At 37.8% G+C, this 27882-nt stretch overlaps 1 protein-coding gene across 1 annotated transcript; it reads right to left on the bottom strand.

Moving 5' to 3' along the window:
• Positions 1–49: 49 nt before the first annotated feature.
• On the bottom strand, positions 50–27525 carry LOC139745507 (uncharacterized). The gene is made up of 16 exons (XM_071655897.1): positions 27450–27525; positions 26062–26131; positions 24348–24426; positions 23772–23808; positions 23247–23322; positions 20962–21050; positions 19670–19816; positions 16588–16639; positions 15420–15520; positions 14586–14674; positions 10401–10479; positions 6181–6266; positions 4777–4864; positions 2507–2749; positions 417–1305; positions 50–377 (listed from the first exon to the last, which is right to left on the bottom strand). Exons 2-16 carry the CDS (start codon positions 26127–26129, stop codon positions 50–52), a joined length of 2451 nt encoding a protein of 816 aa, XP_071511998.1. The 5' UTR covers positions 26130–26131; positions 27450–27525.
• Positions 27526–27882: the final 357 nt, after the last annotated feature.

Genomic DNA, 27882 nt, shown 5'->3' with positions numbered 1-27882 from the left:
CCAGGTTCTTACATAACATCCTGTCGCTGTGGATTGATGATTGTTAACATCACTCATCACTTTCCTCATCTGATCCACTTCCGCTTCCCGATGCACTACCACTCTCAGAGTCACTACCACTACCACTTGATGAGCCCTCCTCATCCTCACTGTCACTCCCACTCTCACCTTCACTCTCATTCTCCACCACCAGTGCATTAATGATCGAGCCATCACCGTCGGGCAGACGGTGATGAGATGATGGTCTGTACAACATGGACTCATCAATTCTAGAGGAGGTGTCATCCTTGGCAGTCGGTGAATCCTTGCCAGGGGTATCATCCTGTTCCTCTTTGTCATCTTCACCCTCCATGCCCTCATCACCATCATCACCACCACTATCATCATCATCGTCATCTTCATCATCATCATCTGACCCACCACTGCTGCCATCAGAGTCATCGTCCTTCTCCTCTTCCTCACTTTCACTCTCGCTGCTGCTGCCGCTCCCACTACCACTGCTCTGACTGTCGCTGCCACTCCCTTCCTCATCAGACACCTGTTCCTCCTCCTCCTCCTCCTCCTCTTTCCTGGCCTGCATCTCCATGGCCACACCCACATAACCCTTGGACTGTTCTTCAGATCTCTCCATCCCACCTCCTCCATGACCAACTGTTGCCTCGGCTTCACTGAACTTTTCAAGTCTGCGTTGTGCTGGGACAGGAGGCTCTTGCTGGTCCCTGTTGCCCCGTGGGGGGACATCACTTTTCTTTGAAGACTTCTCCTTCTTCGCTTTCTTTTTATCCTTTGGTGAAATTGCAGGCTGAGACTCTTTTGTCTTGCTTGGATTATTAGTGATACGTTGGAAATGGTCAGTTTCTTCTGGTCTACCTGCAGATTTATTGGAATCAGCCTTTTCAATCATATTGGCATCAGTTATTTCTCTCTTCACTTCTTCCTTGGATGCTTGACCCCTATTGTCTTTACCTCTTTCATCTCTCAACCTGCCATCACTACCGTTCGCAGTAGAAACACCCGATGACGGACCACTCTGACTGAGGTGGCCTTTCTTCTTGCTCATCTGCATCTTGGGGCTCGGGGCTCCTGTGCCTCCCTCGGCCCTGTTGCCCACGGCGTTGCTGTTGTTGTTGTTCTCCGGCACCACAGCCGAATGAAACGAGCTGTCCTTGCTAGAATCTGACGCTGATGACCTCTCACTCTGGGAGGAGCCCAAGGATGAGGCAGATCCAGAAGATGAGGCCTGGCTCCGTCTCTCCTCACTCTCATCCTTGAAGTGAACTGATTTGCTGGACATTGCCGATGTGTCTGACAGTGGATAGGTATTACAATGTTGACATTATTGCTCTAAAATTACATACTTTGCAATGCTTAATTTGGTACTTAAAGTTTCAGCAAAATGATGCAACCATCACCATAAGTCTACCAATTCATTTTCTCAATTAGAGAGACTTTATGTTGTCCAGTAGCATCAACAGCATTTTATGATTGGCATAAAACTGATGAAACTTTCATATACATGTACATGGCTTTTCTTTTAATGTCATCTTTCATTATGTGGTAAATCAAACAATGCTACAGTTTCCACTGTAAGCTCGTATGAAGACAACTGTCTCTTTATCTGCTAACCCATTCCCATCCTCCCTTCTGCTGTGGACAATTGCATTCAGACAATCAGGAGATGCACACATATTTCTGTTTAAACCATCTAGGCAACAGATAGGAGTATTCTATTCATGAATGAAACATGCTTAGGTAACTGATTCTAACCAAAAAAAAGGAATAATTCCAATAATAGTATCAAGTCCCTAGAAGAGTCCCTCCCCTTCCCCCTCCCCCCCCCCCCCCCCCCCAAGAACAAAACACACTATAAGGAATCTGAAACAAGTGCAACTCGATGTGATTTCATCATTTAGTTCTGTGTTGACATGAAGCTTAAAATTCAGACTTTTACTTTTTAGTGCCAATGCAAGACACTTACATGTAATAAACACTAGAAAAAAAAATGGCATCTTCTAACAATTTGTTTTCTCATTTCTACATCTGGCATTTGCAATTCTGGTTCTACATGCTATGTCCGGATGGAAATAGATGGGAACAGAACGGGACGAAAATGTAGTCCAACCAAATGACTGTTTAGACAGTCATTTCTGAGCCATTGTCCTCGTCAAGCATTTACTTATGATGATGTTCTCCTGAATTTCTGTATATCAAGAGTTGCCTAATTTGTCTTTGAACAATAGCTATACGGGAACATATGCTTGCATAAATGTAAGCATAAAATAATTTGTTTATTTTCATTTTGCATTGTGTCAGAAAAAGAATGTTAGATATACGAATTAATCATTTATTTTAACTGTCAGACTGAAATTGTACTATGCTCAATTAGTTCGTTAAATTGACTTTGTATTTCATTTATATATAAAAAAGAAATTCAGAAACAAAATCAAAATCAATGAATCAATCAGATCTCCGAGGTATTTTTCAAAACAAATGTGAGGTTTCCTACCAGCATTACTGGTTGAGCTTGCTACACTGCCGTCATTTTCCACAGATTGCAGTGGAGATGTCAGATTGTTTCCCTCTTCATCTTCTGCGGTCTTGACAGTAGTACTCAGATCGGAGCTGGGTTCTGGAGACGGCCTCTCCAGGAAGTGAGCGTCGGGTGGGTCACTGGCGTTGGTGGACGGACCCATGGCAGAGTCCTCCAGAGTACTGAGAAATTCATGCATCCGGTTTGCAGACACCTTCACTGAAAGGTAGACAAGAGATTCACTGGTAATAATACAAAACAAACGGAGCAGCACAGAAATATTTCTGATATAACAACAATAGATTATTAACTTTTGAGGATCATCACTTTTAGATAAGAAAAACATTGTGCCTGTTTGTTTGCTTCTCTGTGCTTCTGTTAATTTATTCCTTTTTTCTCTCTTTTCAAAGTCCTATTTATTGAGTGGCCCATATCTTAAAAAGCTTGTCTTTTATGTGGGCCTCTCTTTTCCTATAACACACTGATTTTGAGCAAACAGTTTTAATGTGGATTAAGCATCTATTCAAATTAATGAATTCTTGCATCAAGTTGTTTTTACTGCAACTGTTTGACAAATTGCTCTTCATTAACACAATTAAGCACTGATTATTTTATATAGTGGACTCCCATTATAACAAAGTCCTTCGGACCAGCAATTTCTTTTGTTATATCAAAATTTCATTATAACCAAACAAACACATAAACACCTTTCTCCCTCTCTGTCTGTCTGCCTGTCTGTCTCTCCCTCTCACTCTAGTGTGGGTTACGAAGCAAAGGGTTATGAGTATATATTGTCAGTATAAATGTTGAAATAGTATTATATATATGTTTGAAGTAATTTGATGTATTTATTCAACCCTACATGGAACATTAGAGGGTTTATTTCGTTATGTTATGTTTGATATTACTGGTTGTTATGACAATTGCTGAGACTCATGTTAGTCATTTGTGTGTGTGTGTGTGTGTGTGTGTGTGCGTGTGTGTGTGTGTTATTTTGAATTTTCTGATATAAGTTTTGTTTGTAGTATTATATTATTTTGTAAATTTAAAATTGGGGATAAGAATGGTTGAAGTAGCTTGATTTATATAGGGTTATAAAGAACTGATATATTGTATTATGTACATTTGTGTAATAGTTTTGTAGGGTGTTGTTTGTTTTCATTGTGCATATCATAGATGTAATTATGTAATTGTGATGTAAAATGCGTTTGTATTAATTGTCATGATCATTTTGGTACAATGTAATGTCAATGGAAGCCAAATTTCTATGTCTGACATACACCAATAAAGAAATGAAAGAATAAAAGACATATATAGAGTGGATAATGTTGCGACCTGGACTTTTAACTTCATTGTAACCGGTATTTCATTATAACCGTGTTCATTATAACGGGAGTGTACTCTGCATGTATGCCCATTTTTTTTTTTTTTTTTTTAAATCATGACTCCTACAATAATGGTGACTACTTTCAAATGCATGTTCATTTTGTTTTACACTGATTTGTTGCAATTTGTGAATCAAAAAATTATATTGGAAATAAAATTTTTGTTATGATTTAAAAAAATGAATATCTCAAGCAGCTTCTATGTCAGTGTTCCATTCACCTGACTGTGGCAACATAAAACTGGAACAATTAGCATTACTTGTAGAATCTTCAACCAAGTGTGATGCTAAGATATGTAAAATCAGGAAGAGTGCACAGTTCAACTTTACCAAGTGCTTCAAAGAAAGGATATTCTGTACAACAGAATGAGTTTTATTTGACATGTTTGTAATTGCAAGCATATTCATTGGTTTTACAACTCCATCCACAAACAAGAACTGTATGTCATATTTGCCTTTTACGACTCTTTCAATCATTGTTCATGTTTTATAAAGCAGAACAAATAAAAAGAAATAATTTGTTGTTTAGATAAAACTGTTTTTTTTCCCTTTGCACAATTTTCAAAAGCCTCTTCACTGCTATTTAAGAAGTGATTGTAAATTGGCAGTACAATCTAGAAGAATACAGATACCACTTTCTCTCAGCTCACCAAATTTCTTGTAAATGTCTTTCTGATTTTGTGTAGATTAAATGGATTGAACAAGCTCTATTTGATCATTTACCAGTGTGAGATACAGTAAAATTTAAAGGTTCTAAATCTAATTTAATGAAAAGGATAATTTCTGCCCGAAAAAAAAAATCTCTGGAACTTGATGGATTAAGTTACATGTGTAAAGCTGGTGATAGCCTTCAGAGACTCACATGGCTGTCTCTTGGATGGATTAATCAACTTGGCAACATGGACATCATTGAAGTCAGAGTCTTCATTACTGCCACCAATTATCATCAGCTGTGAGATAAAAAGATTAAAAAAAGAGCGAGAAGGATGGTAAACACTTGTTGCCAGCAATTTTTTGATAAATACAATATCAACAATGATGTGCTACTTGGCAATACTGTACATAGCTCATGAACACATCAGTCAATCAATATGTCTTAGTGGATTAGGCAGTCTTGTACAGATGCATTCACACTTACAAATCATGATCAAAACCAAACTTCTGACTCTACTTGGTTCAAAAAAGGAGGAAAACAAACCATTCATACACAAATTGTTAAAATCCAGGCAATCACAAAAAGTAAAAAGGAGATATTTCCTATCTTTGTTTTTATTAGTATCATTTCATAAACATTACCACAATAGTATAGCAATATCATTTTTCCATGCACTAGTTTCTATCTGTGCTATTTTTAACAACATAATATTATGCACAGTTATGTATGAGTGGCATATTCAAGCGGAAGAATATATTACAGAGGACATCTGTTCTTGACAGATAGCTTTGCAATTACTTAACTTCCTGTTTTCTGTTCTCCTGCATCCTGTTTTTTTTTTCTCCAAAACACTATATTCCAATTATCATATTATAACTGCCAATCATGTTCTCTTAGTAATATATTACACAGTACATAAAAATGCATATTGCCATGCAAGATTATGATAATGCATGCAGAAAAGTTGCTTCACCATTTTCTCCACACAGCAATGGTACAACAAACAACCGAAGCAGAGGATCCACTCTACATTTCCAACCTCGATACTGATTATAACATACAAGGATTCTGCTAATGAGTTGTGACCTTAACTCTTTATGTGCCATGTGTAAACCCCCTGTGTGCTACATTATTCTGAAGGAGCAACATACGCATGCTTTGGGAAAACATTCTGTTTTTCTAATCTGGTGTAATTTTTATAGATTTTTGTTACCCTGGATGAATGAGCAAAGTTGCAGAGAAAATGCCAAGCTTTGCTTTAATGAAAATTGTATGACAAATCTATCGTGTTTCTTTCAGATGACCAGTAGCTATACATGTATTATTGAAGAGGCATGACTTCTGTACACAAAACAGTGGCAGAAATAGAATTCAATCGCAAATTAAGTAGGGTAGTCAATCACCACATAAAATGCAAGCTACATGACATTGTGACAGGAATGGAATTGTGAGAAACGTTTTCATTGTACCGTGGCATTTGGCAATTTAAATCAGTTTGGGCGCGTTTGTGCATTTGAGCAGAATAGGTGCAATTGGCACACCGTCGACTTGAGTCTGGTGTGCGAACGTGGCACATAAAGAGTTAAAGGAATGTTTGGTGGTATGAGTTACCTTATTCCTGTGGATGAATGCAGTGTGTCCTGACCTCCGAGCTGGGGCACATCCAGAGAAAAATGGGCGTTTCCACTTCCTCTTGTCTGAATGATCAGAGAAGAAAATAGAGGATTGTCACTCCTGATCAACGTCACATCAAAATATCATAATACATTGTACTTGTTTTGATTTCAGGATATATATAACAGTCTGTCAATCACAGCTAACTTCCTTTTTTTTCTTGAACAGATTAGAGGATTTGAGTTTACATTTTGTAGATTTACTGTAATGCCTGTCAGAACTTTCTTCACACTTTCTTAAAAAAAACCCCCGAAATTGCTTGTATTCTGTTTCCTGTATTATTCAGCAAATGACACAAGAAATATGGCGAGAAAACACAGGTGTAGTGATATGTCATGACTTAACCCCATCTTTTCTTAATCACTTAACACACAAATGCAGCGAACTCTGGAAAAAAAACGGAAATGTAATTCAGAAGCTGCTTATAATGATATTCTAATTTTCTCCCCCCCCCCTCCCAAACACACACACCCCACTACAAAAGTATATATGAAAATGAATAAGAAATAGATAAATACATTGCCTTACTGGAGTTGATATATTTCACTGCAAACATACAACAAAGTAACCATTTTCAGATGAAGTGAAGCTTTTGAAGTAAATTTTAACATGTGGGTATGCACGTGGCTATGGTGGAGTGGGGTTAGGGAGAGACAAGGAGTATGTTTTTTTTCTACCCAGGTTGAAAAAAAAAATCCATGGATTATATTAAAAACCAACAGGAATGTGATATGTTAATGTGGTGTACTTCATAGGCTTATAAATGCAATATACATCTGCATCTTACAGGAGAAGCCTGATTGCACCAAGAAAATTGACACAAGACACATAGATATTTTGGCAAAAGGCAGAGAGGATGCAGAAAAAGAAATTAATTGAGTTGCAGGATTTATGGTGTCAGGAAGGACTTGTGGGTCACATCATAGTCCTATTCTGGAGGAGACGAGTGGGTATTTGGGGCTATACATATAGTTCTGCATAAGCAGGGGCGGATCCAGGAATTCTGTTAAGGGGAGGTGCCTTTACAAACTTAAAGGGTGTACACTCAACCCCCCCCCCCCCCGTTGTTTTTTTCTTTTTATTTCTTTTGTTTAGACAAAAAACAAAGAGGGGGCACATGCCTGGTGCGCCCCTGCCTGGATCCGCCACTGAGGTGAGCCTGAAGTGGCACATACTGCACTCAAAACAATCATGGGTATATCAGAGATATCAATTGCTGAACAGAACCCATTAGTTACCCCATGGCTTTGTACGAGAGTGGAAGGGTATAGCTGTCAACAAGGTTGTTTTACAGGTTGCCATCATTCTGTGGTTTACAACATGTGCTACACTGCTTTGTCACATTAGCTTCTTGAAATCCTCAGCTCACAGACTGTAAAAGTGGATATTGTTGCACTAGTTATATATTTTTCGGGCTTGGATGAGTAGGATGAATTTTGCACGTTTTAAATTCTGTGAATCAAGACATTAACATAGTGGTACACCTAACAAGCAAAAACAATTGCATGATTTTATATTTTCATGCTAGTTTCTGGTAAAAAATTTCCACTTTTACAATTAGCATTGCGGCATCAATGACCACCGTACAAAGATTACCTCCATGGACTATACAATCATGCTTTGAATGGAATTGTTCATACCATCACCAGAAGGTAAACAGCACTGTCAAGGAAAACAGACATTGCAGCAAGGGAACATAATGGTGGGGTTTGAAGGAGGCAATGGTACCGGGGAAAAATGCATTACATTGTTTCTGGTGAAGTAAATGGGAGTTCACTCATTGCTGGGGGTGTGCTGCAATGGGTTGGTTTCCATATTAGTCTTGGCATGCTGACAACTTTGAAGAACTTTGGGGCCATTTCATGCAAATTTGACAGAGTACAACATTCCTCCAACACAAATTTGATTTTGGAATCATTTGGATGATGGGTAAAAGGGAGGTGTAGTGATTAAAGGAAACCAAAACCCAAAGTGAAATGTGGATTGAGTGAAAGCAGCAACATTATTAGAACACATCAGTGAAAGTTTGAGGAAAATCAGACAATATAATGCAAAAGTTATGAATTTTTAAAATTTTGGTATTGGAACTGCTGGATGAGGAGACTACTAGAGGTTATGATGTCATGTGTGGACAACAATATAAAGAAAATATAAAGCGGATTCTACAAATAATAATTTTTCATGAAAATTACACATTCCATGAGCTTGATACTGACATATGTTAAGGGTAGCAATTATTCCCTCTGCTTTCTGATAGCGGTTAGTCAAGTGATCTTTCCTTATGCTAGAAAAGTGTGCAATTTGTGCAATTTCCTTTATATTTTGTTTATACTGTTGTCCACGCATACGTCATAACCTCTTGTAGTCTCCTCATCCAGCGGTTCCAACACCAAAACTGTAAAAATTCATAACTTTTGCATTGATTGTCTGATTTTCCTCAAACTTTCACTGATGTGTTCTACTAATGCTGCTGCTTTCACTCAAGTCACATTTCTCTCTGGGTTGTTTTGGTTTCCTTAACCTCCATGTTTGCACCCAGAGCACCAATTATAAATTTGCTGATAATTTCTGGTATGAAACACTCCCATAATGTGAGATGCACGGTTAAAAAAAAAAAGATAATAATAATAATGACATGCACAAAGGGAAGGCTTCTAGACCAGACGGACATTATCTCAAGTTTGCAGAAAGCTACATTCAAACACACTCATAGTCCCTAAAAGAGAGATTTCTTTTCCTTTTTTTTTTTAAATTTAGAATGTCTAACAAGACAGAAATGGCTGTGCAGTACGATAGGTGATGATGAATACACCAAGATTTCTTCCACAGCCAGTGGGTAAGGGATAATTTGAGTTTCATGCTGCAATGTATTAGTCAATGCACAAAATCTTAGCATTTCAGCAACATATCACACACAAGGTATTTCTCCTGTCTTCGCTAGGTAATAGGAAAATGCAAAAGTGGCAAGACACACCAAATCTTACACCAAAAACAGGTCATGGCACTTTTTTGTTCCTGTACATAGAAATACAAAGGGTATCATCACTTTGGCACCCCACACTTTTTTTTTTAACCCCGGAAGTGAAGTGGCAGTAGAAAAAATATAGTATGAAACCTTAAAACCTTATGCTTTGAGCCTGCTAATGCACAGAAGACCCCCCCCCCCTTTTTTTTTTTTTTGCTTGTCAGCTAAAGAAATCGAGAAGTGGCACCAGAAGTTGTGCTGAAGGCCTCTTTTTTTCTTTTTTTTTTCTTTTTTTTTTGCTTGTTAGCTCATGAAACTTGGAAGTGGGTCCCACACTCTTAAAATGTGGTGCCGGCAGTGGCGGTGCGGGTACATAGATGTCAATAACATGCTTTAGAAAGGGGCCTGTCCGATGAATCTGATCAATTACCTGCAAAATCATACTTTCACTCTAATATTTGCTTCAAATACTTTACAAACTAGTATACTCATATCAGCATACACACTGTTACCTATGCTATATATTTCATGAATTGGGACCTGTATGACAACTTTGCATGTTGATGAATTTGCAATCAAGAATCACATTTATGGAATGAGAAAGAAGTTTTATCATATTTAACCAATTGAGGACGGGCTAATTTTGCTACGACAAAAATTTCCCATAGACACCTGCCTGAGTATGCTCAGGACTCATCTTCAACGGGTTAAAGAGAAAAGTTTGTGATTTCTCTCACCGGATAAGACATATAATGCATTTGTGTAACTGGGGTAATTATTATTTTAATGAGCTGTTATTATTTTGCCAGTGGACCAATATTTTCAAAAATAAAAACACTGCAAATTTTATACCACATAAACAGTATCTACTGTAATATAGGTTTGACTTCATGACCTGCTTTCCTCATCTCTATCTCTCTTCAACTTCCTTTCTAGCTCTTTCTAACCCCTTCTCTCACTCTAACTCTCATTTATCTTTCATTTAAAAAAATTATCTCTCCTTTCATCTAATGTCAAGGATACCACTCATTAAGCTTCCCATCACCACGCTTGCATTGTCTTAATATTGCCCCAAGCAGGATTTATTAATCATTTTACAAGAATTAGCAAGGTACAAGCATATTATATACTGCTATGGAAGAGTCTGCTGGAAAATGTAATATAACACATTCAAGGCAGCAGTCACTGTTACCCAAGCTAAACTTGTACAAGTCGCCATAGGTGGGCTGTGATGTATTGGAGTCATTTGAGCCACCAAATACATAGATATCCTGTAAATGAAATGGAATAGCATTCAAAGAGGATAGGATGGCCACACACAAAATCCTATCATACCCATGCTCATGGTGAATAACTTTCTGTGACACTTTGCCAATAACATGTCACATGTATAACAAACAAAAAAAGAATGATGAGGTAAAATAAAATCTTTGTACCTGAACTGGGTGAACATTTCCATAAATCATAATTGTCTACTTTAGAAGTATCCAAAGGTAGGTAGGTAGGTAGGTATTTATTTTCGTTAAAAACATATAAATATTACAGTTTAAACGGCTGGAATGCCCATATTCAGCGGTGCCGCCATGGTACCACTGGTCTTCCATGGGGTCCAGTTACATAATAATTACACAAGCATTTACAGTATGCAAAGAAATAGAATGATAAATAGAGATGAATTTGGAAAGAGAATGAAAAAAAAAAAGAAACATCAGATCTGAAGGTTACAACAGACATACATGACATCACTTAATCAAACATTACATTTTAACAGAACAGAACAAAATAAACCCGGCTATCCTGTCACAACAAACAATACATTGCAACTGGGATTCATAAATTTGTACATATCCTCAGAAAAACATTCAAATTTAAAGGGACTGTACAGTACTGGTTGAGGTGGGGATCCTTGTTTTGAACATTCCTAAGTGAGATGACAAACCTCTTATGAAATATGAAAGAGCATGTCATTTTAAGAAGGATTCAATGTTTCTTTGATGAAAATTGGTTTCCAAATGGCTGAGATATCCAAAAAAGTGATTATAATAAAAAGCGACAGGCCGCGCCTTTTATTAGGATCTCTTTGTTTCACCTTGTTTTTGGATATCTCAGCCATTTCAAAACCAATTTTCATCAAATAAACTTTTGATACCCCTTAGAATCGCATGCTCTTTGAAATCTCATAGAGTAGTTTCTGAATATCTCGCAAAACTTTAAAAGCTAAATCCTCACCTCAACCAGAACTGTACAAACCCGGAATCCGCCCCCCCTCAACGTTTCGCGCTATGATTCTGTAACGCGAGAAGGCCTCGTCGCGAGGCTTCTTGACTTTGTTTGTTCAAGTCTCCCGCAACTTTTGAGACCAAATTTGCGACGTCTGCGCATACTTTTGCGAAGCCACGCCCGTTTTTGTAACGGAATATCGCCCCAAAACGGGCAAAATTTTGTGATTTTGTGTACATTTCCTATGGAAAACAGTGCTCTGTCATGAAAGTCATAAAAACCTGATTATTTTTACAATTAATCACTTTCATTTATTAATTTTGTGCTAATTAGGGTAGAAAAGTGGTCAGTGACAATTTCCAATGAAAAAACAAAGAAAAAACAAAAGTTGAAGAACAAAGAAATACATAAGAAATTCTGAAAACAATAAAATACATAAGAATTGAAATGAGTTTTTGGAAGTTTTTGTGATGTACAATTGTTGAATATGCTAAAAAAGATTTACAGATCAAAAATTAGACTCTCAATGCTTTTAATTAGGCTAAAATATGATCTTGAGCTTAATTTGCATAGTTAATTAATCAAAATTAGAAATTGATTGTTTTAAAAAATCTTATGACACAATCTTGTAGATTATGACGTGCGATCGCACCACCGATGGCCGAGATCTCGGGGGCGGGGCGGAATCCATCCCCCCCTGGTCTGAGCATAGCCAAAAAAGCCCGGCCCTGTTAGGGTTAAGGCTGATCGAGCAGCCGGCGTTATTATACGTAAATGCCGCTTGATATGTAAGGAATACCCAGACGACAGAGAAAGGATCATAACCTGAACCATCTGAACTTTTCTTACCTTAATTGAATGATTTGTGCTGAATTAGGGCATAGGCTACACAAAAATATATATATATGCCCATACAATGGTAATGTGGGTGATACTAAAATAACTGGATGAAAGCCTGCATGTGACTGGTCAGTCAAGGTCCTACCAAACAACAAGAGACCCGCGGGTCTAGCGCTCACCTGAGTATCGCAAGTTCACCTTTCACGCAGTCACTAATCTAAATTATTCACAGCTCTACCAAAATTTGACCAGGCATTCTGAAGTAGAAGATGAAAATGTACAATAAGGGCCCAAATTTTTAAAGATTCCTTAATTTGGGGGATTGGGGGCCCCCTGGGGCTCTCTGGGTGGGGCATGGTGCCCATTTTGATAAATTGAGATCCTGACCCCCTAAGGATGCTACCTGCCAAGTTTGACGAAAATCTATCATGAGGTTTTCAGGAAGAAGATGACAATGTACGATTCAGGCCCCCATTTGGACCTTCCTAACCAACCCCCCACCCCCACCCCCCCCCCCCCCCCCACCCCTGCCCCCAAGAGGGGCACCCCTGGATCTCCTATGAACAAACTTGAAACTACAGTCATTAATGTACTCACTCATAGTATTATCTTAGCTGTATAACTTCTGATTCTAGAGAAAATTTTTAACGATTCCTTCATTTGGGGGGTTTGGGCCCCCCTGGGGGCCCCCTGGGTGGGACATGGTGCCCATTTTAACAAATTGAGATCCTAACCCCTTAGGGATGCTACCTGCCAAGTTTGGTGAAAATGGGTCATGGGGTTCTAAAAAAGAAGATAAAAATGTACAATTTAGGCCCCATTAGGACCCCTCCTCACCTCCCTCCCCTGGGTCCCAAGGGGGGCACCCCTGATTCTGCCATGAACAAACTTGAAACTGCAGTCATCAATGTACTAACTCATAGTATTAACTTAGCTCCATCACTTCTGGTTCTAGAGAAGAAGATTTTTAAAGATTCCTTAATTTTGGGGATTTGGGCCCCCTGGGGGTCCCCTGGGGTCCCCCTGGGTGGGGCATGGTGCCCATTTTAACAAATTGAGTTCCTAACCCCCTAGGGATGCTTCCTGCCAAGTTTGGTGAAAATGGGTCATGGGGTTCTCAAGAAGAAGATGAAAATGTACAATTTAGGCCCCATTAGAACCCCTCCCCACCCCCCTCCCCTGGGTCCCAAGGGGGGCATCCCTGATTCTGCCATGAACAAACTTGAAACTACAGTCATCAATGAACTAACTCATAGTATTAACTTAGCTCTATCACTTCTGGTTCTAGAGAAGAAGATTTTTAAAGATTCCTTAAATTTGGGGGGTTTGGGCCCCCCTGGGGGCCCCCTGGGTGGGTCATGGTGCCCATTTTAACAAATTGAGTTCCTAACCCCCTAGGGATGCTACCTGCCAAGTTTGATGAAAATCGGTCTTGGGGTTTTCAAGAAGAAGATGAAAATGTAAAAAGTTTACGCACGACGCACGACGCACGACGCACGACGGACGACGGACGACGGACGACGGACGACGGACGACGCACGACGCACGACGCACGACGCACGACGGACGCCGGACGAAGGGCGATCGCAATAGCTCAATTGAGCCTTTGGCTCAGGTGAGCTAAAAATCTACATTAGATTATGATCATTACTAAGTTTAAACAATGGTATGTGATTTTTGGTCACAAACAGTTGGCAATCAGACATACAAAACTAGAATACCCAAAGTATTTTGAGAGGAAGCCAAGTCATCTGAAAGTAATGTGATATTGGAAGCACATAGGATTATTCTTTTTTTCGTCACTACATTCTAAAACAAAAACTGAAATCAAAGGAACCACCCTCCCCCCTTGGGCAAATGGAATAGTCTATGGACCCTCTATCCTTGGATTGTTTAATGCAGCAGAGAGTTGCTTATTATCATACCTCCTATTGACCTTATTGACTAGCGTCACTTGGTCATGAAGTAACATGTTTACATTGATGCAAATAGTCATTATCATTATGCTTTACACGAGTGCATTAATTCATTCACAGCAATAAACCCTGTAAAATAGAATTGACATCAGTTCTCTGTACATGTCTACTTGTACATCCTAGATCAAAGCAGGCATAAATATGTTGGTAGATCCAAATCTGTCTAATCTGAAATTTCATTGATATGACATGGGACAATGTATTATATTCCCACAAAACCTATAGTCAATGCCTTATACACTGTTGCTACATACACGCATATAACAAACCAAGAACAGTTTCCAATACTGTGTTGATCTCGATCCCCTGATTGATATTGTAGAAAAAGAAAGATAACCCACCTTGTCAACATGTGCTACAAAGGTGTGACTACCACGGGGAGGTGGACTGTCGCCCTCAACACGGCTCAGAATCTTCCAGTTGAGTTTCTCTGCCACAAGCAGAGAGTATACCGGTAACAAAGGAGAGAGAGAGACAGTAAGCCAGTAGATTTTTTTGTGTTTACATACTGGTGGCAATGTCAAGCCTCATAGGCATAATTTACCATTTGCAGATGAAACAACAGCCCAGCTTTAGTGCTTTAAAACAATTTTAAAATGTGAGTGAGGGATAGAAACAACCACTGCAATAATTTGAATCCACATAATCAAAGTTAAGATTTGTTAAATACACAAAATGTGAACAATAGTTAAAATAAAAATGCTTCCTAACTAAACCATCTACAGTTACAAATCAAGAAAATCAATGATAACTCCTTATATTTTGGGCTTTATGGCAAGAATTCTATTTGGTAGGATGTTTTGTGATCCAACAGACCTACACATATGCATCAAATGTGATATTATGAACCTTTTTTAAATCACTGCTCCCAAAGGTACACCGGACCTTTAAAGGTACACTAACTTATTCTTTAAAGTGTACAAGACAGACTGTGATCAAAGAGACTGATTAAGAAGGGAGCAATTGTCAAAATATAAATGCCACATATCTGCATGTAATTCTGGTGGATGGAGGATTGTGACGATAACTTTTCGAAGTCTGATATTTTTGCTGAAATACTAGTGGGGATAAACATTGCTATAACAAAGAAATTTTACAACCCAACATCACTTAAAGTAGCAATTATTTATCTAGACCAAAGGACCAATGACAGGAAAAAGAATCTACTTTAATACCTGTGTTGAAGACATGGATATCATTGAACCACATGTTGGTGCCACCTGTCCCTCCAAACACATAGATGAACTTGTCGACAGCGGCACATGCAGCATCACACCTGCATGGAGAAAGAGTCATATATGAATTAAGAGAAATAATTTCTAGCTCATTCCTTTCATACATCTATACCAACATAATAAGAGGAAAACAAACTCAAGACCACTAAGAGCTAGGTTACTATAAAAGTGGATATTTTTGCGCAATTAAGAAGAGCTTCATGTGTTTTTAATTCCATGGAATCAAGACTTTAACTACTGGAACATAATGGCAAGCAAAAATATTCACATGCTTTTAATTTCGTGCTTCTGGTTACGCGAAATGTGCGAAAATGTCAACACCGCAAAATTTCCGCATTTACAGTACCAGCAAGTCTGCCGAGTAATCTGCTATAAAAGAATTATGGGGTTGGAAAGTCAGTGTTGGTTGTCATTAAATACTTAGAACATCAATGCTTCTGCTTAGAATACTACCATATTAATCTTATACTTATAATAAGTAATAATAAATTCAACTTTCTTTTCTTTACACACTTTCTTTACGAGCTTATTTTCCCCCTGCACAGATGTAAATCTGATGCACAAAATCACAGGCTTCAGTTGTGGCATGAAGTACTTCCCCAAAAGATGGGGGAAAATTGATCATATTATTCTGACTGTCAATCAGCATGGCAACAATCACACTCAATCCAACAATGTAAACACCATAGGGGGGGGGGGAACCACACAAAGCAATTCTCTTTTATACAATGTAGACAAACACTGGTTTACAAATAAAGTTCTAATTCAGTTCCACAGATTACAGATTACGTAGTGAGAAATATTGATTATTTGCAGTAGGCTGCTTCTGTGCTCCCAAAAATAATTGATGCCCACTTTAAGATATTGACATGCAACAAAGAGGAAGCTACAGTTAATATTAAGAGTCCAAACTTGGTTTAGATCTAAGTGATATAAAATGTGTAAACTGAAGAAGATGAAATATGACATATGTAAGACCACTGTGAAAGATGTGAAATAACCTGTAAGTGATCAATTTAACACTGAACATTAAAAATTAGTTAACTGTAAGGTTAAAAACAAAGTAAAATGATATCTTGTATGACTGTTGTGAAAAACATGCTGTTACCTGGGTGAGGGTGGGACACCAGTGACAGTAAGTTTGACCCACCATTGACAATCTGGCATGCAAAAATTAGTGGAAAGTACACAAACACGATTAGCATATGAAAGCAGAATTACTACAGAAATAGAAACAGATGTGAAACAGATATGCAAAAAATCTTCATTCTCAGTCAAAACTTTTGTTGTACACTCCCAGAATATCAACACAGTTTTACGGCGCAAGATATTTTCAACTGGCAGCAGCAGCGAGTTATGGAACAAATTATCCACGTATCTCAAGCAAACAGACACAGTAGATGATTTTAAAGGGATAGTACAGTATTGGTGGAGATGAGAATTTGGCTTTTAACTTTTTGCGAGATACCAAGAAAACACTATGAAATATTTTTAAAGTGATATGTGCTAAACAAATACAGTCAAACCTGTCTATAGCGGCCACCCACGGGAAACGAAAAAAGTGACCGTTATAGACAGGTGGCTGCTACACTGTATAGACAGGTTATCCAACTATATTTGTGAATTGCCTATACATGTACACGTACATGTATCACAGGGCTGCCAACATTGGAAACTACTCAAGTAGTTGAGAGTGAGACTCCCATAGGCCAATGCTATAATTTAGGAGTCAAAATGAGTGAGATCAATAGAAATGCATGCAAATGCAATAAAGTTTTAGAGTGAGAAAGGACCAAAATGAGTGAGTCTCACTCTCAATGAGTGAGAGCTGGCAGCCCTGATGTATCATCGTTGTATACATCTATAAGTACATAGTGTACATGTACATTGTACATGCGTACGTATGCACACGTGTGTTTCATGTATTGAACAATGCCCGTGTTTATGAAATTGTTGCACAGTAGCATGTTGTACAGTCGTGACAAAAGCTTAACACTAGCGCATTATTATGACTGAATGAGTGATGAATACAGTGGTGGCGATCACTTTAACGTTGCCCATGAATGACTGGCACGGCCACAAATCAGGTAAAACACCCTGAATTACCAGCTCTGTGGCCGCTATAGACAGGTTAAAATCTACTGCGGGAAACAAAATTTGTGGCCGCTGGCCGCGTAAGACAGGTGGCCGCTATACACAGGGTCTTTAACAGGGCTTTTCTCTCGGGGGGGATTTTTCAGTGGCGGCTATAGACAAGGTGGCCGCTAAGGCAGGTTTGACTGTACAGGTACTTTTATTATTATTATTATTATTATTATTATTTTTATTATTATTATTATGCAGGGCTGACACACAAACACATTGAATGATGTACTGATGCACAGCTAATTCATATTCTGAAGGTAGAAATCAAAACTTAAAAAAAAAAAAGAAATATGAAGATATTTGCATCATATCAAACTTAGAAAAAGCACTCCCCCACATGTTCAGGGGTTTAGTTTTGTTTTCTGTAATGAATGATATATTTTCCTTTGTTTCAATAAAAACAAAGAAAGAACAACAACGCTTTAAGCAAGAGCCAGGTATCTTTCGGTTCACTTTAAAAGTAGAATATTCAATTATTGGGTTTGTATTTCTGGTGATTCCCATGAATTAACATATGCACAGTAATATTGTAGCAACAATAACCACAATTAATCTAATTCATCATTACAGCATATAAATCATTAATCCTGTTATTACTATGAAAAGAGAAACATTTCTATCCCACTGAACCATTTGTAGATTCAATCATTAATGGTTACCAGTTTTAGACCTATTTGGCTTACTCTAACTTAGTCCAGCAATAACTGGGGGCTTTCAAAATAAGAAGAAAAGATGATCCATTGGATTATCCAATGAGTCATGTGCACTGCTCAGATAGTGCATAACTTAACTATGATTATGACATACTAAAAGCCTCCAGTTATGGCTGAAAGACCACAGTTGAACAGGTATGCCAATAAGAATCTCCAATCATAAAGAATCATTATCTGCAAGGTTGACTGCACATCTATTGGGTTTTGCCAAAGATATGATTGTAAGCAATGAATATACATACAGTATCAAAAGAGCGAAAGTTATTGATTTTAAAAAAAATGGAGAGAGGTTATTGTGACTTCTGTTTTTTATGTATTACACCACATATAGCTTATAACTTGTAATACAGTTTTTAATCCTTTTTTTTTGGCCTTTTCCTATATAGCTTTTCAGGCTTTTATTCATCTTCCATGGATATTTGGGTAAACAGATGTACAATTATTTACCTCATGATTTTGAAACTGTGGTGGCTGTTTAATACTTAAATGTGGATATCAATGAAATGAAATCCCCTACTCCCTTCCTGGTTGGCACTGTGAGACACCAACACATACAACCAATGAGGAAGTAAATTCAATTAATGTACACATAGACATTAAAGGGGAAATCTAGTCCAAATATACGTAAATCTGATTAAAGAAAGAGTTAAATAATATGAGTTCAACAGAAAAATTTTGATCAAGATTTCAAAACTTTTTCCAAAAAAAAAAAATCAATTTCAAAATGTCATAACTTCCTTACTTTTCATCCGAATATCAGTCAATTCTTTTTTATCAGACTATCTTATATTTAGACTGGATTTCCCCTTTAACGATCTCCTCCATACCACTATACTGCACTTCCTCTCTATTAACACGATATAAATCTTTCCTCTCATGAAATTTCACACCAAAGCAAACAAAGCTCAGCACAATTTGTATTTAAACCACTGAAGACTAGCCCGAGTATACTTGGGCGGGTGTCTATGGGAAATATGTGCTGTAGCAAAATCACCCCATTCTTAACAGGTTAAACTGTCACATGAAAAAAAGACTTTCACTGGTTCACACTCAGATTATCAACAGGGAAGTCTGTGTAGAAGGCAGAAAATCAATAATTCCCCAATAGAAGAGGCCTATACAGTGGACTCCTGTATAACGAAGTCCTCAGGACTGGCAGTTTTCTAATTTCATTGTATTGAAATTTCATTATAACCGAAGAAAAAAACAATCAAAAAAACATAGAGCGGATAATGCATTTTTACTTCGTTATAACTGGAATTTCGTTATAACCGTGTTTGTTATAACGGGAGTGCACTGTACTGATATTTCCTGCCTCACATGAGCACAGACCTGTGTCATAGCAGTGTATGTCATCCACGGCCTGTCCATCAATGAGACCCCCAAACACGTATATCCTTTGTCCCACCACACAGGCAGCGCTACTGTGAGCTACAGGCTCTGTACCACTCGTTTGCTGTTGATTCCACGTCTTTTTCTCTGCAGGTATGGAGCATACAGTGAATCCAAGCATACCGGTATTTTTAGATCCATTGACTGCAACCAAGCAACCAAGTACTCTCTAAAAAAAATTGAGTGAAAATCTTCACTCTAAAAAGAGTGAATACAAAAAAGAGTGCATTTCGAGTGAAATTGGAGTGAATTTTGAGTGAAAATGCTCATTTTCATTCATTTTGGAGTGACGTCAGGGATCACTCGAAGATTTTGGAGTGATCCCTGACGTCACTCCAAAATGAGTGAAAATGAACATTTTCACTCAAAATTCACTCCAATTTCACTCGAAATGCACTCTTCTTTGTATTCACTCTTTTAAGAGTGAATATTTTCACTCGATTTTTTTTTAGCGAGTAACCAAGCTTGAAGTGCTGTGCTTTATTCTTATATATCTTATCTAACCCAGGGCTGCACACTAACCCATTTTTTCTATTGGTCCGAACTGTCTGTCAGACCAGTAGGTACCAGGTTTATACCTGAAAAAATTACTGGTCCAAAAGTAATTTTTACTTGTCAGGGACCGTCGGACCAGTGCCTGTGTGCATGCAGCCTTGATATCTAATCATAGATATGATGTCATATACATGAACCTCTACTTACTGACATATGAAAATTATCAATACTTATAACAGAGGGAGAAATCATACAGGGCAATAATTATAGTCTTATCATAATCATCTCATAACCTCTCACAATCTATTGACCTATCAAAATGAAATTAAACTCATGAAATCATTATAAATTGCAATAGGGAATGAAGTATTTTACAGAAAGTTTAACCTCTTTTTTGAGTTCAATGAAAAAGTGGGCAAAGAAAATGGGATTTCATCTTATTTTATCAAATACAAGTCAAATTTACAGTTATTGAGGTATATGTTCATTTCAATTCAAGCAATTTTCCATTCACAGAGTAAACTTTTCCGACCTCTATGCATGTTTGCCTACATCCTGAACTATTCTAGTCATTTTTCACTTACAAACTATATACTGCACATCTATTCTAAATATGTAACTCACTCTTCAGCAGCACTACTATTTACAGTCAGTATGTCATATCTCTTGTTACTCAAGAAATCTACTGCTGGGATGAATTTGTTTGGTTGTCATGGCAACAGGATGCTGACACTTACCAACGTTGTAGACATACAGTCCAGAAAGACATCTGTCAGCCTGAAGGTCATGCTTGCCTCCAAACAAGAAGATCTTTTGTCCAATCACACTGGCAAGAAATGCATGAACATAAATAAAGGAAGAGATAATTTGAACAAGGCTACCATCACACCACCACATAGCAGATGAAAGGTAATAAACAACCTTACATTTTGGTAGCAAAACACTATTTCAACACAGAATTAATGCTCTGATTTTAACTGACTGATTATACACAAAATCTGCAGTATTCTGGACCATGAGGACTGAAATAATTATATTATGTACACGTAATTGCAGCAAGGTATGTGCACTGCTAATATAACTGCATCATGTTTGTCCTAATTCGGTTCCATGACAATTTCTCCTGCAACAATTGCTTCCATGGAATATCTGCATGCAGAGCAAAACATAAATTCTACCCATGAACATTACCCCAACCCTAACCCTAATCCTCATATGAAATTTACCCTAAAACCCTATCTCCTTGGAGAAAATAAGACTGGAGCAATTACTTGTCACAAGAGCAAATGTTGTGTCACCCTTAATTTGTACATAGAAGTGACAATCACAAAGTTGCAGGCTCCAGATTTGATATATTTCTCGATGTTCTCTCTACACTCTACATACAATACACATATCTTCTCCCCCCTCCCCCAGCCAGCCCAGCCATCTAGAAAAACAATCACCGAGTGCAGACCTCAGCTAAGCAGCTCATTCTGCCATTATGCATGCATGCTGAAAATTGCCCAATTTCCAGATATAGAAGTCTTTGTTTACACCATGAGCTTCCAGCTACGCGGCACCTCAACCGTATACAGACCACTTTCTTTAGTGTGCGTATGCAAACCTAAAATATGTGCACCTTGAACTCCCAAGTTCATTGACCTTATCTGCCAAAGTATGAAAAATCCTTCAAAAATTCATTATCCTTCGGGTTTATGCCAGGTTTAAGTGTGCACGTGTGTGTCACACACAAACACACTGCTATGCTTCTGACCACCCGAGCATTGAGAATTAAGGGTTTCTGGGATGAACACTGAACTAGGGCTTTCTATAGCTCAGTCGGTAGAGCACCGGGCTATAGCAATCCGGAGGTCTTGGGTTCGAATCCCGATGGAATCCCATTTTCTTTGCTCAATTTTCCACTAATAATTTCTATTCTTTCTGGTCAGTTTATTTTGTCTTTATCTTTTACGTACTCAAAAAGCTGCATCACTTTGGTGATCCCTCCCATTTATCCCCAAGTTGAATTATCCTTCGGGTTTATGCCAGGTTTAAGTGTGCATGTGTGTGTCACATACAAACACACTGCTATAGCTTCTGACCATCCGAGCATTGAGAATTAAGGGTTTCTGGGACGAACACTGAACTACGGCTTTCTATAGCTCAGTCGGTAGAGCACCGGGCTAGCAATCCGGAGGTCTCGGGCTCGAATCCCGATGGAATCCAATTTTCTTTGCTCAATTTTCCACTAATAAAAAAAAATATGACGAATATAGTTTGTCATAATGGCATAAAGTAGCTATCTGTGTCATGAATCTAAGCCCATGCTAAAATTACCCAGAAATTATGTGAAAACTCAGATGACACAAGATCAATTTGAAAGCGGTCTTGCGCTTTAATACGCAGAGCAGGATTTTTTGTGTTCCTCTGAATGTCCGTGTCACAAATCCAAAGCTCCCTATTAATGGAGAACACAAGTTTGCACACTAAGTTATCCAACATCCTACACTGGAATAAGCAAGTAGAAGGAAAGCAAGGGGTGTAGATCCGAATGGATGGTGACACCAATTACCATGAGATACTGTAAAAGTGGTTTCTTTCGCGGTGGTTCTATTTTCGCGCTTTTCGTGCTTTCAGGTTGAACTGCGAATTTAACATCACGCAAAAATGTTTTGAACTCGCCGCTTGTTACAACGCTATTGCGCACATGCACACACAAAGATTCCGCGCATTAAGTGTATTGATGGTCAACACACACAGCAATACCGCGCAATGTAGGTACAAGCATGTTATAAAGTATTTGAGAGACAGGATTTCAGGTAAGCCTGCCTTTAATTCTAATTTCTATTTAATAAATAAAAGAATAATTGGATTATAGTTTGGGTTTTCATGTGCAAAATAAAACAGTTTTTGCCGACTGTGAATTCACAGATTTTGCCGACCGCGAATTTAAACACACGAGAAAAAGTTGGCGATGATGGAAACCGCGAATGTATCTGTACGCGAAAGAAACCACTTTTAATACAGTAGTGATACTTGCCACATGTGATGTCCATATCGACCCTTGGGTACATCACCAGTCTGCCTAACTTTCTCCCACTGCATTCGCTTGTGCACTGTATGGGGAAGGAGAGAAGCCATTTAGCTCAGCAAAATATAATTGACATTAAGATTCAGACCTTGTATCACTGAAACAGTCTGTAACATCTGTACAGTGTGCTTTAAGGTTTTATTTCCCACTCAACAAAAAAAATGATGGTTCAATAATGGAGAAATGACAAATGAATAACATAATAAATACATTTCAGGAAATCATACTTTTCTTTCTATAAGCACATTATCTTCTTTTGGCTGAGGAGAAAGAAATGTTGAATAAAAGTTGTCGGATCTGGAAAATAAATACTTGGCTTGGATTATAGAAACACTCTGTATTACCCACCAGTTGTATAATTTACATTTTGCAGGAACACAATCCAACTTTATGTAACTTTTCACTGTTCCCTCCTATCCCCATTTCATTGATGAAGAATCAAGGTATAGAAGTGATAATTCAATGTTGACTTACAATGAAGCTGATGCATGTCTCTGAAGAAGTAGGTGCCCTGTAAAAATACAAATTACAGAATAAATGAACAAAATACAAAGTAGTATTGCATATAAATACTTTTGGTATACTTTCAAGTCAAGTCTCAAAGCACAAACATACTCTTTATCCATTTCAAAGGTAGGAGCACTCTTCTGAGGGCTCTTCTTTTTTCAATGTTATTTTATGATTACTGCCACATAGATACTAAATGTAATGAATCTTGTCAAAATTCAGAAATTTACCTTTTCATAAATATCTTGATACTGACTTCAATGAATCCATCTGAGGAGTCACTGAATCATTAAATCAGCAAAATAATCATTGCAGATATTCTCAAACTTAATTTTTTTCAGTAACAAAGAAGTGTGAAATTTTAATTTGTGCAATGTATAACATGAAATGTGCAAAAACACAAACAACAAGTACTGAAAGCAAAACTTGAAAATGTCAGAGATGGAATGTGATATGATTAAAACTACAAACAGGATTCAATATTTTTGTGACATCAGCAAAATAAAAGGTGGAATCATTTTTTTTTTCTTATTGCATACTTACCCTCTTTGGCCAGTCTACTGACCGTATCCCTCCAAATAGGTAGGCAACATCACCAACAACACAAGCAGCATGGCCTTGTCTAAGAAAGAAGAGGGGAAGGGTCACAACAAAATGTCATTATGAAATGTTCAAATCGCGCATGTGCAAGGAGAAATTTTGATAGTCTTCGAATCTCTTTGATTATCAGCTTGTTTGCAGTGTGGAAATGATTTGCATCACACCTCATACATGCACTTTGGTTTTTAAATCAAAAACTTACCAAGGAGCACATATTGTGCCCCATTTGTATGTCTGTACTTCTGCAACTTGTGATAATATGTATGTTTGTGTAAATATGATCAGTTGCAGGATTTACTTTCATCCTTGCTCTCAACATTGTTACATAACTGCTTGTTTAAAGGGTGTGTACAGTCATGGTTGAGGTGAGGATTTTATTTTTTAAGTTTTGCGAGATATTCAGAAACCACTCTATAAGATGTCAAAGAGCATGCAATTCTAAGAGATATCAAAAGTTCATTTGATGAAAATCGGTCTTGAAATGGCTGAGATATCAAAAAAACAAGATGAAAAAAAGAGATCCTAATACATTAAGGCGTGGCCTATCGCCTTTTATCATTATCACTTTTTTAGATATCTCAGCCATTTGAAAACCAATTTCCATCAAATAAACATTGAATCCTTCTCAAAATTACATGCTCTTTCATAAAAGAGGATTCTCATTATCTCACTTAGGAATGTTCAAAACATGAATCTCCACCTCAACCAGTACTGTGCACATAACCGTTGAATGTTACAAATTTCAAGATGCAGACTCTGACTAGTTTGGGGTCAACTTTTCTTTGGTTGTTGTTTTTTTTTGTGTGTGTGTGATAAGAAACAACAACTTTATGTCAATATGGCTACTAGTAATCTATAGAATCTATCACAGTCATTATTCTGCTCTGCAACTTCCATTTACCAAGCTATACTTAGATAGCAGTCAAATCATTAATTACAATCATGGTATAATAGATCACATATTTTTCATGAAGTAACTGACACTTTGTGTAAAGTGTAGGATGTGATACACAATTTTGATTGGCTCTCCCTCTTAGCTGAACAAACTTTGGTTTATTCTTTCCCATACAGGATAGTAATTAATTTCAATTTTTCTCATTTCTGCTGTTATTAAGTGTATTGATACCCAAGATGGGGTTCCATGGAATATATACTGCTGAGAGTAATGCATTACTGCACCCTTCTCTGGGGTAGCTGAGGACAGACTGAATAATGACTACTCCATTTCAACACCCCAAAAAGTACTGTTTTGTGCTAGCAATGTACATAGAACCCTCATATTCATTCACTTTGTTTCCACACATACAGGGTCACAATATGAGATGATTTGTATTCTTGGTGGAGATCAAGACATTGAGGCACAAAAAACGAACAAAAAAATAACATAAAAAATCACATGTAAAAACACAAGGACATTACAAATGCCTCTACTTGTGAATGCAGTGTACAATTTTGACTTAGCCTGGTAGAGAAGCCAGAAAAATGAGTTCATTTTATGTATTTAAACATGAATCAAGAGTACCAGGGCATGATACACCTAACACAGCCAGAGATGAAACAAAATATACTACTGAAAGCAGAGGAATAGGGCATTATATACATTCAGTGTCTACCATCTATATGATTTAAAGGTGTCCACAGGTATAATCAAACTTACCTTGGCGATGGGGGTTTGCCATGAATATCTCGATGTACCCATTTCAGACTGATAACAGTCAGTGCCATTTCTGGAAAAAAAATTATCATCAACACTGTTCATTTCAGCAGTCCGTTGTTTCAGAACAGATACACCAGATTTGAAGCTAACTGAAATATATATATAGGACACCACAGGGGTAGCCTCCACATGTTTGGTACAGACAACAAAAATTTTGCTGGTGATTTCAGCATTCCCCCTTTCAAACATAGGATTACAATGGTAATACAGATTATGATCTAAATGCAGTGTGTGTATATCTACACAATGTTAACATTCTATCTAGATGTTTAATAAAATCTGTCATCTAATTTGTGTTGAAGATCTTGGAGCTTAAAGGTAAATCTACCTGATGTTTGAAGTTGCTGTGTTGCAGATGGGTTTCACAAGTATACAAATGCAGTGTATTTGTAGTATAGCAGTACCAGCATCAGTATGAAATATGTTTACTCAGGATTTTCTGGACATTGCTGTACAGCATCATCGTCAAGTATTCCTACTGTGCAAGGTGATTATGCCCATTTGTTAAATACTGTTTGAGATTTTTTATGGTATATTTGTACATATTTTTCTACATTTATGGATACATACAACTGATTACAATGTATAGACAGTACTTAGTTTCAGTCATAAAGCTGAGCAGCATTTTACCAGAGTTCTACCACAGGATCACTCCAAGGAGGTACTATAGGCGAGCTCTAGTACTGCCGTACCTCCTTGATCACACTAGAAGCATGTAATGTATGACTGCAATGAAACAGCAATTTAACTCTGCTATACCTTTGAAAGGAAACACACCCTCAGATCAGATGTTGCAAATGTTGTTACGAAATGAATCACAAAAAGAGTAAACTCCATTTTTTTTTTTATTTGAGATTAGGATATTTGCTATCAAAGCTGCTTAAAAAAAAGGAAAATATGGCTATGGGATGTCTTTCATGTAACTTCAACAAAATATTCCTTGTTATGCAACAAGTAAGGTAGACATCACTGGAAAGGATTCATCAGCTATTCATTTTGCTCCATCGTAGATGCTGGACTTATTTATATCTTAAAAATGGCACACACTCTTCACATATATGTTTTTGGATCGATGGTGCAAAACAAGAAGTATCTAAAGTCAAGTGGTATATACTGAAGGCATAAAGCTAGTAATGGATCAAAGCTGTTGTCTCTGAATGTACAAATGTGCATTGACCCATTGTTGTAATATATGGTATCAGGGTATGGTATTACATTAAATTTCACCTAACTGCGAAACACATCCCGCGCGAACGCCGAACGTGAAGCCTTCGGAGTACATGTATAACTGTGTACAAGGAGTGCCCCGGGGTTACATTTTGACCCACCTCGTTTTTCTCCAGTATCCAAGGTCAGAAATGATCTGATAATACTACTGCTCACAGTCGTCTGTCTCTGCTGAGTGCTGTAGGCACTACCTAGATCTAGTACCTGGCATCTCCGCGTACCACGCAGCACATCAGGCAGGTGATGAAGGATGAAATTCAGTAATTTACTATTTTTAGCCTCAGCTCTGTACCTGTACAGTGTGTAGCTCTGGAGACTGTCACTGCCAGTAGTAACGGTAGCACTAGCAGTAAATTCAGATCTACTCGCACTCGCACCGAGAACACTATCAGCAAGTTGTTATCCGATCATCTGCATGTGTTGCCTCTCCCACTGAGATGCAATGCCAATTGCTCTCTTCAGTTGCCGTCTTTCTGGAGGGCTGTAAATTTCTTACAAAAATATTTACAATATGAAGACAACTGACCTCACGCC

The sequence above is a fragment of the Diadema antillarum genome, unplaced genomic scaffold (assembly GCF_040938485.1).
Source record: "Diadema antillarum isolate AM-2024a unplaced genomic scaffold, OU_Dant_1.0 seq00001273_RagTag, whole genome shotgun sequence".
Classification (NCBI taxonomy): domain Eukaryota; kingdom Metazoa; phylum Echinodermata; class Echinoidea; order Diadematoida; family Diadematidae; genus Diadema; species Diadema antillarum.
Note: the sequence above shows the minus strand (reverse complement) of the source record. Positions and strands in the feature narration are given on the sequence as shown.